The 12575-nt window shown below is 50.7% G+C and overlaps 3 protein-coding genes across 3 annotated transcripts; 2 read left to right on the top strand and 1 right to left on the bottom strand.

The window, feature by feature from the left end:
• Window positions 1–1338: 1338 nt before the first annotated feature.
• LOC100907718 (RNA polymerase II-associated protein 1) lies at window positions 1339–7415 on the bottom strand. Its single transcript, XM_029112223.1, has 17 exons — window positions 7155–7415; window positions 6850–7045; window positions 6560–6741; window positions 6223–6451; window positions 5796–5968; window positions 5507–5680; window positions 5232–5404; window positions 4934–5118; window positions 4660–4810; window positions 4421–4568; window positions 3886–4330; window positions 3367–3766; window positions 3082–3180; window positions 2646–2944; window positions 2403–2541; window positions 1977–2230; window positions 1339–1458 (listed from the first exon to the last, which is right to left on the bottom strand). The coding sequence occupies exons 1-17, from the start codon at window positions 7413–7415 to the stop codon at window positions 1397–1399; spliced, it is 3570 nt and encodes a 1189-aa protein (XP_028968056.1). The 3' UTR covers window positions 1339–1396.
• Window positions 7416–8396: 981 nt separating this feature from the next.
• On the top strand, window positions 8397–9340 carry LOC100907576 (nudix hydrolase 24, chloroplastic). The gene has a single exon (XM_003745951.2). It carries the CDS (start codon window positions 8408–8410, stop codon window positions 9338–9340), a length of 933 nt encoding a protein of 310 aa, XP_003745999.2. The 5' UTR covers window positions 8397–8407.
• A 964-nt stretch (window positions 9341–10304) lies between these two features.
• On the top strand, window positions 10305–11478 carry LOC100907431 (nudix hydrolase 24, chloroplastic). Its single transcript, XM_003745950.3, has one exon. The coding sequence runs from the start codon at window positions 10378–10380 to the stop codon at window positions 11305–11307; it is 930 nt and encodes a 309-aa protein (XP_003745998.1). The 5' UTR covers window positions 10305–10377; the 3' UTR covers window positions 11308–11478.
• The last annotated feature ends 1097 nt before the right edge of the window (window positions 11479–12575 follow it).

Below are 12575 nucleotides of genomic sequence, written 5' to 3'. Positions count from 1 at the left end.
TCCATCGACCTTGGGACCTTCTTTTTCTGAGTCTCGTGTGAGGGTGAGGGTCGGCAATACTGTTTCAATGTATTTTTGGTACCAGGAGGGCGAAACGATGTCCGGCAACGCCTCTGGGCGTCAACGGTCGTTTCATCAAAGTACAAAAAACAAAATGTTCAACAAATCAATAGGGAAAAACAAAAGAAAATCACGAGAATTCTCTCCTGAACGATATGATTCTCCTCGAACCACAAACAAATCTCTGAAGCTTCTAACCAATGCCCGAATGACGAGCCCAATCAGTCCGAAAGAGTCGTCAGTAGGTTTCCAGTGGAGTTTCCTTGTTCTGAATGGAACTCCTGGCCCTCCTTCTACACAAATAGCCCACAGAGCTATCGCTTATCTACTGATACCATTTCTATTCGTCATTCCACGTATTCTGGTTAATGTCTACTGATAATCTCAAATAATATAAAAGTGTATTTCGGGAATCGAAGTGTGGAGGATATTCAAACCGACGAGGAGAAGCCGCGGCAGTGGTGAGACTGACATTCCACAAAAAACCTCCGTTTAGAGGGTACTTCGCTGTGTTGCGCCAAGATTTGAAGCGGAATACCAAGAGCTAGGAGCTGTGACTCATGAACTCATTGACAAAATGCGGAGACTTTCATCGGAACTCAATCGATACATCGATAGTAATGACTTTAATCATTATATATACCTCGGAAAGGTTCATAGTTATCCGGGAGAGAGAAAGAATCCGCTCGGCGGCTGGGGGAAACGTTGGCATTTGTGGCTGACGATTCAGGACAAATCCGGTGTCATAGGGACTCGCGGGACTCTTATTTGAGCAAATTGCTCGGATAGGATGTGACGTGGTTTACCGCATCGGGCAAGCCAACCGCCTTGATTCTATACGATGTACCAAGCTCATGCGGGACGGATTCTCGAAACAGAACTTCCAGGAGCTCCTTTGTGTATCTTCGGCTTCCGGGGCTTTCAAATCTCAATGTCTTATGGGGAACCCTGCGCTGTCCACATAGTTATGATTGCAATTAATGTCGACCCAGAATGGAGTTTCAGAATCGCAGAGTCTTGTTCCAAGCGACTTTATCGACCTTGGGGGGAGGTGATCACTCTCCGGATCTGAAGATGTAGTTCTGAGATGTGACTAATCGTCGGAGGCTGATATCGATATTCCATTCACCATCCGCTCTTGAGGCGGATGCTTTGAAACGATCATGAAATTTGGAGTGAGACAATAAAGCGAATGAAAATATTCCGTCGCCTGCGAATTATTTCAGTCATCGTAGCTACGAACGGGCGAGACCCGCCGTTGAGTCGCGCTGTCTAGAGTCATACGTCATTTATTCTGAGCTGGCTTTCAGTTTGTAGTATGCACAGTGAAACAGAATCAGGCTAGGTGTTTGCTCAGGAGTTTGTACATGAAGGGATTCCGGTTTTCCGTAACGAGCCCTGTAAATGGAAGATGGAGATTAAGTTCGATCAGCTCTTCGAATAACAATGACTCTCCAAGGGGAATCACCGATGTCTCACACGACGATTGGCATTGTCTTCGGTAAGAGTGAGATTTTCCCCACGCTGATTCCATATTCTGGTCGCGACCACTATGGAACTCATTTCGGAGTATTTACGTGGAGCCCGAGTACCTCGACGGCATGAGGTCCGACTGACAGTTTTATCGGGGGACTCTACACTATAGTTATTCGGGAACATCTCAGCCGCCGCATTCATGATCATTCCTAAAGGAATGAGAGATTTTCCCAGATGTGGAGCTCGGCGCCGACGTTTTGGGCTCCCAAGGCTCCTCTGGGGACTTCCCAAGGACTGGAGTTACCGTCTGATCTCCTCGACTCCGATATTTGTAGAATCCCCCATATTTGATGCTCATAAGGAATCCGATCGATCCAGCAGAGATCAAAGAAGAGCTGCGCGACCGCTGAGAGTACCAGACCCGAAGGCATTTAACAGACCTGAAGAAAGAGCAGATTTGAAGGCAACCACGAGATCGTGATCTGTTTCACGAGGCTCCACGAAATTCCTCATTGGAATCCCTAGACCGTCCGTTTCGTCGATCTGGATTGCTCGGAGCACTGTTGCATTTTCAATGTACAACATCTTGCGGATATCCTTGTGGTAACACATTTGAAGAGGGCACAAGAGATAATGCGAGAAATTAGGATCCCCGTACGAGCATGCAGCGAACTGCTCGACGAATAGAGCATAGCTGTAAGAGGGGCATACATCGATTAGGTTTTTTTCTTTCAGTTTGGTTCCGGGGCTCAGCAGGCATTCCGCCGAGGGCGGAAGCATCACGTAGAGCTATCGGCTGACACTTCTCCGAGGTGGCAGCATAAGAAGTTCGATTTCCGAATCGTCAAGGGGGGAGATCAACTCACAAATCGGAGAACGCTGGCAGAGAATTCCATTTGAAGGAGAGCTCCTCGAACGGGATACGTTGAGCGTAAGGCACGATCAATGACAAATAGAGGTGCCGCAGGAGAGTCTTGACTTCAGCATCGAGGAACGTGTCGCAATCTGCAAGCTCAACAATTGTACCGTGAGCAGAACGTCGAGCGGAATTGGCACGACACCCAGCCAACGGATAGTAAGACTTAATCGCACCAAGAAAAGTCACTGACCGATGACGAAGACAGAAGCCAAGCGAATGAAGTTCACCAAAGGAGGGAGTTGCTTCATAATAGAGGAAGTATGATCGAGCAGGACGACGTTTCGGAGGCATTGAGTAATCGTTGCGACATTGAGAGCTTGCTCCATCGTCTCGGGGTCGGCTTGAGGATTCGTTTGGCTTTTCGGCTGCTTTGCTCCCTCCAAAGATTCCAGATATAGCATGCGTAGCGGGAGGTACATCCAGTCTTGAGGCAGCAAACCGCCGTCGAAGAGGAACTCGCATTGGGAACTCTTCGCTAAACTTGGCCCCCTGAAGAGGAACACAGAAGCTTTCAGATTCAAGTAGATCGTCTTTTTTTCGAGACTCTCGGATTTTCGGTTCTGGGTCGGTCCGAGAGATTCTCGCGAGATTCTTCGCTCGCGATTCCCATAATATCAGGGGCTTACAAATATTTCGAAGGAATACTGCCGAGGAGGAAGTCGAGCATATCCATCACCGAGGTCACCACCGAGGACAATTCTTCCGTCGCAATCGATGTCAACAAGCTGCGAATATCGTCAGACAGAGATTGATTTCCGACACTGTCGAGGTTCGACGACGTTGAATCACATCGCGGGTCGAGGCTGGAATGTCGTCGGTTAGGTTCCCGGGAGTCTCACGGGGAGAATGTATCGGACTTTCTCACAGGCATATCCCGAAAATATAGAACATATAGAAAATATAGAACGAACCCGTCCTCGCTGAAAACCACATCCTGCAGTATGTTCCTTATCGCGATAGCTCTATCTGGCGAGAACAAAGGCAAAACTTTCAGGGCACACTGTCTGAGAAATGGCATATCCGCCGATAAAGGTGAGTCGGGAGGCAGGGATTGTGCTCGAGAGTCTACCGCCCCACGGAGACGCAACAATTTGTACAATGATGACGTCTCGGTTCGCGAAAACCAGCCCGCCGAGAGGTCACTGTTCGCTATCTTTCCCAAGTAAGCCTTTAGCCCCTCATCACGGAGGACTTTAACGGCCAGCTTCGCTGAATCGGGAACGTTTTCCGAGACACAAGTCCATAGGAAATAGAGGACCGAGTCCAAGAAGAATGTCGGATTGGTCTCCTTGGCCAGAGGGATCACAGACTCTGGGAAGGGAATAATATATTGTGATTTATATTAATTGAGTGATCGGCTGAATAATTTTTTCCCCGAGCTTCCAATCGAGCTCGGCCTCGATCTGAATTTCCGGTCAGCTCGAACAAACCTTCGCCGAACTGAATCGTAGCCAAACTGGTGAGTGCACGGATATCCCTCTTCACACCAGACTTTTCCGAGGGGAGCAGGAGCATCGACTGTTGTTTCAGATCGCCCCACAATGAAGTCCATCTGAGCTGGGGTACGCTTAAGAGAGCCGATATCACAGGGAGAACGTCTACATCTTTCTTGTGACACCGAAGGTCCGCCAGGAAGCGAAGAACCACGCTAAGAGCTCCGAAAGCGGTCAGCCTCAGATTATCCTCCGAAAGATTACGGAGCCATCGCTGACATGCCGATATCGCCGAGTCGATCATGGGCGGCGCCAATGCCGTCCAGTCATTCGAGTCGTCAAGGACTAGTTTCCTCATGCGGGCGTGCACGCACTGTATCAAGCACGACGCGTATTCCAGGTTGAATATCTGCTGATCCGCGTGGAGACTCCGACAGGAAATCTGAATCACGGAGAGAGATTCCTATCATTACTTCAGTTGACTGGGGACCAGTTGACTGGGGTTGATTTCGCATCCGGGAAGAACGCCCACCTGTTTCGCGTGTTGCATTTGTCGAATGACGACCGGGGACATATCATCGAACAGATCAACTCCTAAACCGTGGCGCAGGAGGACTCGTAGAAGGCGTAATGTTTCGAGTTGGAGTTGAAGGACTTCTTTCTTCGGTAGCTTGTTCTCTCTGGAAACGAGGATGTATCAAGTCGTACGGACCACTCTTCTTTCCTCATCCGGTCAATGCGGCTCCGTTCGTCCAGTCATGGTCTACTCACTCGGGGTCCAGGTTTAGAAAAACTGCAATCAGCTTCTCCAATTTCTGTTCCACCGTGAGCTTCACCGATACAGATCTCGAAGACTGGCACAAGACCCGAATGAATTTCATCGCCAGCGCCAAGGGCACGCCCCGGCTCGAGGCGAGTTTACCTGAATTCCGTCGGAATATCAGATTCGTTTACCATTGAGGCAGCAGGATATTCGGTGGGATCTCGCGGAATACGTGAAATTAGGAAATTCGCCACCTATTCACGGATATTATATTCTGCGCACCTTGCACGATCTGTGGGAGGTTCCACCCGTAGAGCGGCAAGTACTCATTGATGATGAAGGTACACAGCCGAGGACACTCGGCGATCTTCTTCGCAGATTCTGGCGACTGCCTGGCTATTCGGGTCAAGACCCCAAGAGCGGCGGCCACACCACCGGCGTCCGGCTGACACACTTCGAGCAAGTATCTGAAATTTTTGGAGGACTTTTCAGGAAGGGAGCAAGGAACTTCCCAGGAATATGAGATGTCACCGGGCGACAACAGAGAGCGAGGGAAGTTTTCAAAAGCTCCAGAACGCACCTGATGCGAGGCAACAAATCCATTCTCAAAAGTCCCTCCACAATGTCGAGCGCCACAAGCTCCGTGTCGGATAGCTGATCGTGTTTTTCCACTTCGCTCTTTCGGAGAATCTCGACCGCGGGTCGCATATAGGGCTCCTCATCGGTCCAGTCACAAACGAGATCGAGGCAGATCTGCATTGAATTTCATCGAGCTTTCGTGTCTTGTCGCACAAACATTTTTATGTTCTAGGAAATCCAATCGTTAAGCCGTTTATGGCATTTCACCCTATTCACCTCATCATGCGGGTTCACGATGAGGCTGTGGAGAGTTCTGAGCGCCTCCGAGAGTTGCGACGCGCTCTGATCATCCAATGCGACTCTCAAAAGGACTACGAAGCCATTTTCGACGAGAGTCTCAATAAGACCCGGCCCATCGGGAAAACAAATGTCGTATTTCCCGCCATGATGCTGAAATATGGACAGTGATTTCTCAATCTGCCGAAGCCGTCATAATCCTCTCTCGAGCCGAAACTTCCGGTGTCAGTGAAAATCAAAATCAAGCTTCCCGGATCGGGAATCTTACGTTGTCCAGGATGTTGGAAAAGACCTGGAGAGCCAAAATCCGCTGAGACTGAACGGTTGAGGTGAGGAATTTCGCGAGCTCGTCGAGTGTATAGCCAGCGCGCTCGGGTTCCTCGCCATGATGATGCAAGGCTCTCTGTGTGGGAAGATCCGCGTCGGGCGCCAAAATACGGCCTGGTCGAGGAATAATTATTTTGCGTGAGACAATTCGGTGAACCGCAGTTTGTGTCCGAGACTTTCGTCAGAGCGCTAATGAGCTCGGCGACTCGAGCTGAACAACAGACCGGTCATCGGAAGGTCAGCGAGTCTGGCACTTCTCTTGCAATCGTGCTCCTCGCGGAGTGGAACTCGAGACATGTATAAAAGCCCGATGGAGAAGCTCGAGGACGACATGAGCTGGATCAGCGAGACCCCTCCCGGCCACTGACCTTCCAAGTCGAATCTACAGGTGAATTTCCTGCCATCATCAGACTTCTTTGGCTTCGGTAGCAAAGTCATCCAGGCTAGTTTGTCTTTCTCGATCGAGCGCATATTTGGGAATTTCGACATTTCAGATGGATTGAGGGGAAGTTCCTGCTCGACGAACTCAGCTGTGCTCGGACCCGGCGGTGCGCGGGGCTGGGAAGTCAGCAGTCCTTGCAGGGCGGCGTCATCAACCTGCATGGAGAAATTCCTCTCGGTAATGTTGATTGGTCACCATCGGAAGAATTAGGGCTAAGGCCAGGATCCTGGAGGAAGGAAAAAGCATCGGAGTCGCACACTCACTTGTGAACCTCCCCGCAGAACCCCTTGCACCGCGGATTTCGGTTTGGTCCTTTGGCTCTTGATGAAAGCGACGAGCGACGGATCCAATTTCCCCAGCAGCTCGGACTGGGCCTGTTTTATCTCGTCTAGAGACATCGATTGCAGTTTGTTGAGATTTTCTTGGTGGATAGATTCATATTCCGCTGGAAGAAAATCGGGAATCGTTTGAAAAAGATACGGCGAACCCGACGGTCAGGGATTGGAATCCCTTCTAGGTAGATAGACACTTTACATGGCGGAGTTCAACCCACTATCCATCAATTCTTCGACTGATGCTGTTTTCGTTTCTTGTTGGAGATTCTGTTGAGCACTCATGCAGCTCAGGAAAATACTCTTCCCTTGCTGCGTGGGGATCGACATGTCCCTCCGCGTGACCGCAGGGAAAGATTCGGGGACATGGTCTAGCATCGGGGCCTCCGGTACGTAGATCGCGGTCCCGGGTCTTTCCTGTAAGGATTCAGCAGGATTGGAGACCTCGTCCTTGTAGCTCTTTATTTTCGAGCCCAATGCCCGGACCCTGGCCAATTCCAGAATTCACTATATACTACATACTCACAACAAGGTCTTGCATGACAACGTCGTCCGAGCTGTTCTGTGCCGGTATCCTTCCTTGCTCTCGCGCTTCTTCGCGTTCAGCTTTGAAACGGGACTGCTTCTTCGCGGAACGTCTCGGAATCTCATCTTCACAGCTCCGCTTGTCGGATGTGTTCGCTCGCTTCACAGAAGTTGATGCTTTTGAATTCGTTCGGAGAAATCTTTCCTGTTCCTCCTCGATATCGAGCACGTCTTCCGACGCCTTCGGCCGCTTCACAAACATCTCGGGAACTCACACCTGCAAAATGATTTAAATCGATACACGGTCGGAGACGCTGATCCCTATTCTGAAGTGCGCCGTTGGACTCTGCCGGTGCGTGGAAAGGCTCTTCGGATAGAGGACTTCGAATCAAAGCACCATCGTGAGGCGCGAGAGCTTGACATCTTGGAAGCTTGAGCTTACCCGTGGAGCTGACACTGACAGCAGGACAAAGCAATCGCGGAGAACTTCGGAGAATAGAAATGGAGTCCGATATTCTACTCAGCAGTTCGCAGACTTGGCGCACGAATTTTAGCGCTCGTCTGACGGATGGGGGCAGCCATGATAGAAACAGCTGATCGGCGCATATCGCCGAGTCCGCTCTCGATCCTGGCGAGGATCAATCTCATCTTCATCGCATCGTCCGATGGTGAACTCGTCGGTACACTCGATGTGTTTTCGAATGACTCCTTCCCGCGAAGCGAGACACTTTCAGAGGCTAGCTTCTTCCGGAATGCCCCGAGCGAAGCTTCTATGACAGACGTCGCCGAAAGAAACTCGCTGCGGCACCGAACAAGCTTCTCTCCTGAATTTGCGCGCAGCCGGGGAGCTCGCTTTCGCGGAGGCGGTCCGACAGAGTTAGAATTCGGTATTCGAATCTCGAGGCCGACGTTCGCCGATGAAGCTTTCTAGAGGACCTTCGTGAATCCTGGGAATCGCTCCTTGGATTCTCGCCAGTCTCCCGCGCGAAAACGATCCGTTCGCGGTTTCGTGAGGCGTGCGAATTACGAGACTCACGAATCCGAGCGGGGAAACGCGCTGAGATCCGTGAAGCTCAATCTATCATCATCGCGAGGCGGCCTGATCAAGCACCTGGGGCGTACAGGCCGCGAGCTCAGCGAAAAGCTCACTTCCGTCGCTTTTCGCGGGCCGGCCTCGCTCAAAAACTCAATTCTTCTTTCCCCTAGTATAATCTCCAATGCAACAGGTGGTGACGAGGAGCGTAAGCTCGAAAAATGTTCGAAATGTCTCGGGTCGTCTCCGAAAGCGAAGTCAGTGCCCTCAATTCTTTTCTGAGAATCTTCAAGCCAGACTACACCTCGCGGAGTGTCAAGTTCTTCGTAAACGCGGAAGCGGTTGGCTTTGTGCATCTTGACGCTTGCGCGATTCTCGCGGAGAACGCATCCGGATTCTTCCGCATCGAAGAGTCGAAAAATGAGATCCACTTCGACAGCTCCGAGACCTCCGATGGAATCACCGGGGAGATCGCTCGGAGGCTTCATCGCTTCCGGGAGAGGAATTTATTCCCCTGCCTGAGGGGCTGGCGAGAGGAAATGCTGGAGGTGTCGCGAGTGTTTGGGGGAGAACCGCTCTTCGCTATAGAGCGATCGGCAACGCCACTCTTCGGAATAAAACGTTATGGAGTCCACATAAACGGGTTCGTCGAGAAAGACGGAAAAATTGACTTCGTGTGGCTCCAACGACGCTCCAGGACCAAGCAGCAATTTCCGGGTGTCCTAGACATCATAGTGAGCGGGGGCTTACAGGCGGGATCGACTCCGCTGGAAGCTGCACACAGGGAATGTTTCGAGGAAGCAACAATGACCGACGACTTGTGTAAGGAGCACCTAAAATCAGTTGGCAGCGTGTCGTTCTTATACGAAGACGAGCTCGGCTTGCATCCATTGACATTCTTCTGCTACGATGCGAGTCTTCCCGTCGATTTCGAGCCGCGAGCCAACGACGGGGAAGTTGAGAATTTCGTCAAGTTTCCAGTAGATGATCTTCTAGATCTAATCAGGGATCCCGAGCGTTTCAAAGTTACATCGGCCCCAACGGTACTCGACTTTTTGATTCGACACCATGTTATAGACTCAAGCTACGGTTCTGCACTCATGAATATCGCTTCGACTGTTCATCAAAACCTACAAGAAGACTATCCGGAATAAATCTGGTCGTACGGGTGATTCCACTCATCTTCTTCCCCACCGTATTCGGGCAGCATATGTCCTCGTCGGAAGGCGTATTGAGTTCTGGCAAACGCTTGCTCCAACGATGCTCAGTCAGATAGACAGGTCGGGGATATCGAGGCTCGACGGAAGTTGTGAACTCAAGCTACCTATATTCGATGGACGAGATCGTGTCTGGAACAGCGATCAGAGCTTCGGGCTCCGCCGCTGAAGGCGAGAGCATCAAACGCATTCCACCTTCTGACACAACATCAGAAACTCATTCGAGTCCATGCTTACGTCAGCAAGTCTAAAAGCCTCGACGTGAGATAGGCACCGGACCAAGCACCGAAATTAATAAGCTAGCGCGATCTGCATTACACGAGAAAGTGTAGGGAGCCGATAAGGACTCGCCGATTCGAAATATTTTTCTCTGACTGTGTCAACGGATGTCGGAATATGTTATCATAGGCAGAATGAGCAGAGCAGGTTCTGGGAAGGTTCGTGTTGCACAACTCTCACAGACGAGATATACAATCCGATCGTAGAGTTCTGCAGTTGTTTCCATTGTATGCTGCTGCACCATTCGATCGCTCCTCCGCAGTAGTGCTGATCGAGCCCCTCGTTGGCAACACTGCCAGAAGAGTTGCCCCTCCGAATCGAAGAGTGCTGGAAAGAGTTGTTGAGGTGTTGCCAATTTGACTCAGTTTGTATTTTGTCGCGCATCATCTGTGCGATTCCTTTCATGAACTCGAAAAAACCGAACGACTGCTTGAATCCACAACCTCCACGCTCGAGATGTACCGCGAAAAGGCGACGTCAGAGAGAATTCGGGTCCTTCAAAATTTCCTTATGAAATAGAATTTCCTTCCTCCGGATGCGGTACAGATATCCGGCGCGTTCGCGCGTCGCCTACGCGATCTAGCCGCCACTGATCATTCGGTGGAGGAAAACTAACGTCTTCGAACGACGGCAGTGTAGCAAGTGAGCACCGCTTTTCCCGCTCGCTACCCCCGGAGAAACGTTGCCGTCGGCTCATGGACCGGATCCGACTTCAGGCTGAACAGCTCCTGAAGGTGCTCCGAATTTTCAATGTCAGGAAGACTCTCGCTCTCAATTCTTATACTTTCCAAGTGTCAGGCCGCGCGGTCGGCATCATCCGGCCAGAGAATCTCGAGGTTCTGAAGGAATACACCGACGAGTTCGTACTCGAGGACAGAGAGGTGAAACTGAGAACTTGGAAGAAACCGGACGAAATCACTGAGAATCTCAGGAAGCTCTTGAGGGAGCTACATGAAGCTAAGGCGTTTCCCGCGCTCCGCGCTTGGCGTAATGAAGATTTAGATGTGAAGTTTAAATTCGGGGGCGAGTCGCTCTTCCGAATAGAGAGATCAATGACCTACATCTTCGGCTTGAAACGGTATGGAGTGCACATTAACGGGTACAGTGTCGACTCCGCTGGAAATCAGTTCTGTTGGCTGCAGAGACGTGCGCGCACGAAAGCGGAATACCCTGGGATGCTGGATACATTAGTTGGTGGAGCACTGCCATCTGGGAGCTCGGTGGAAGAATGTCTCATAGGAGAAGCTTCGGACGAAGCGTCCATACCAAGAGATCTCGTTGACAAATCAGCGCGACCTGTCGGTCATGTGTCCTTTCTCTACGAGGATCACAAAGGGCTATCTCCGGAGATTCTATTTTGTTACGATGCGCTGCTCCCGAAAGGATTCCAGCCGAAATGTAAGGATGGCGAAGTCGACGCATTCGTGAAGGTGCCTTTCGGAAACCTGCTGGACATTGTTATCGATGAAGAAAAGTTCAGCATCTTGTCGCTGCCTGTTCTCTTGGACTTCCTGATAAGACACCACATCTTGGATCACAGGTTCGGGGAAGCGTACTTCCGAAGCGTAGCCGTAATCCATGAAAATCTCCACGACGAATACCCAGCAATGTTATCCCAAATCTAGGGAGGATCCTAACATGTCTGGATAGAAGTAATCTCCTCCTGCTGATCATCTGATTTATCATCACAGTCTAACGCATCTCGGACTTTTTGAGGAATTTCGAGTCTTCGTTATTCCTCTGATGGATGAACGTTGGCCTCACCAGCTCAGAGTGGAAGCTTCCACCGCTGGGCTGGAGCGCCTTCTTGAGGATCATGAAAACTCCGTCCCTCTCCCGTCGGAGTCGTCGGGCGAAAATTCCCCTTTTATCTAGAGCACTCGAGACGACTTTTATCAGCTTATCATCTCAGATGGAAGTCCTATGAGGGAACTTCTTCAAATAAAAACCCGCTCTCTTCTCCCCGCTGGGAACGGAAGATTCTCTGTCCCCCGAAGATTTCGCCAAAATAACTCGCGTGATCCTTGCTTGGAGCAGTCTACATTGAGCAGCGATGATTTCGATTCGGCTTCAGCTTGCCACAGTCTCCGGCTTCAGCTTGCCACAGTCTCCGGCTTCCCCCCTATACCAGGTTCCCTTCTCTTTCCATGGATCATACGCTCTAGGATGGGACGAAGTGAGAGGGTCTGCGCACGACACACACGACGTACTTGCGTTTTCACCTATTCGAATAGGAGGCCGATGGCTACCCAAAATTTTTCGTTCCCGGTATCAGTGCGAGCACAGGAGCGGGTCCCCACTCCAAAGCTTTCCCCCCTATCACTGATACCATGGTCAAGTCAGAAACCGATAGTTTAGAAGACTCAGCCGGGTACCCGGTACCGACAGGCGGTCAAGCGGCTAGAGCGTTTTAAACGCCTCGTCCAAAAATGCGCAGCTGTTTAGTATGCAGTTACTTACTCGGCCCGAATTCTCCGGGGTACATTATTTGCTCTATGGATCAGTCCTTGGAAGCAGTGAGATGTACAATACCCTGGATTTCAGACCGTGGCCGTGTGCTCCAGCCTCCAGCCCGAAAAAGTCTATGGGGAAATAACCGGAATCACATGTTGGGGAAAGACCAAGAGTGAAATGGTTCGGAATGGATTTTTGCGGAGTGGTTGACCATGATTCTCCTCAGCCGAAAGCTCCCGATCAGAAGGAAGGGAGGCATGCTCGGGCTGAATCTCAGGTGATACTCAACGATGGAGCGGGACGTTGAATTCGAATCGTCGCGGTTTCGAGAAGGGAACACGATGGGTTGCTTGGGAGATCAGGCATGGGCTCTTTTCTATCTTCCTCATATTCATATAGATTAATGCTCGAAGGGATTCTGATTCCGAGATTCCGGTTC

Source organism: Galendromus occidentalis, unplaced genomic scaffold (genome assembly GCF_000255335.2).
Source record: "Galendromus occidentalis unplaced genomic scaffold, Mocc_1.1 scf7180000077486, whole genome shotgun sequence".
NCBI classification, from domain to species: Eukaryota; Metazoa; Arthropoda; class Arachnida; order Mesostigmata; family Phytoseiidae; genus Galendromus; species Galendromus occidentalis.
The sequence above is the reverse complement of the archived record's forward strand: the minus strand, read 5'-3'. Positions and strand labels throughout refer to the sequence as shown.

Bases quoted from the DNA above. Each gene is read 5' to 3' on its own strand.
- LOC100907431 (XM_003745950.3), top strand. From the start codon at position 10,378: ATGGACCGGATCCGACTTCAGGCTGAACAGCTCCTGAAGGTGCTCCGA.
- LOC100907718 (XM_029112223.1), bottom strand. From the start codon at position 7,415: ATGTTTGTGAAGCGGCCGAAGGCGTCGGAAGACGTGCTCGATATCGAG. The intron at 3,181-3,366 runs GTTCGTTCTATA...CGATATTCGCAG, and splicing joins GTGGTTTTCAGCGAGGACGG to CTTGTTGACATCGATTGCGA. The intron at 2,542-2,645 runs GTCAGTGACTTT...TTGAGCTTGCAG, and splicing joins GGCTTCTGTCTTCGTCATCG to ATTGCGACACGTTCCTCGAT.
- LOC100907576 (XM_003745951.2), top strand. From the start codon at position 8,408: ATGTTCGAAATGTCTCGGGTCGTCTCCGAAAGCGAAGTCAGTGCCCTC.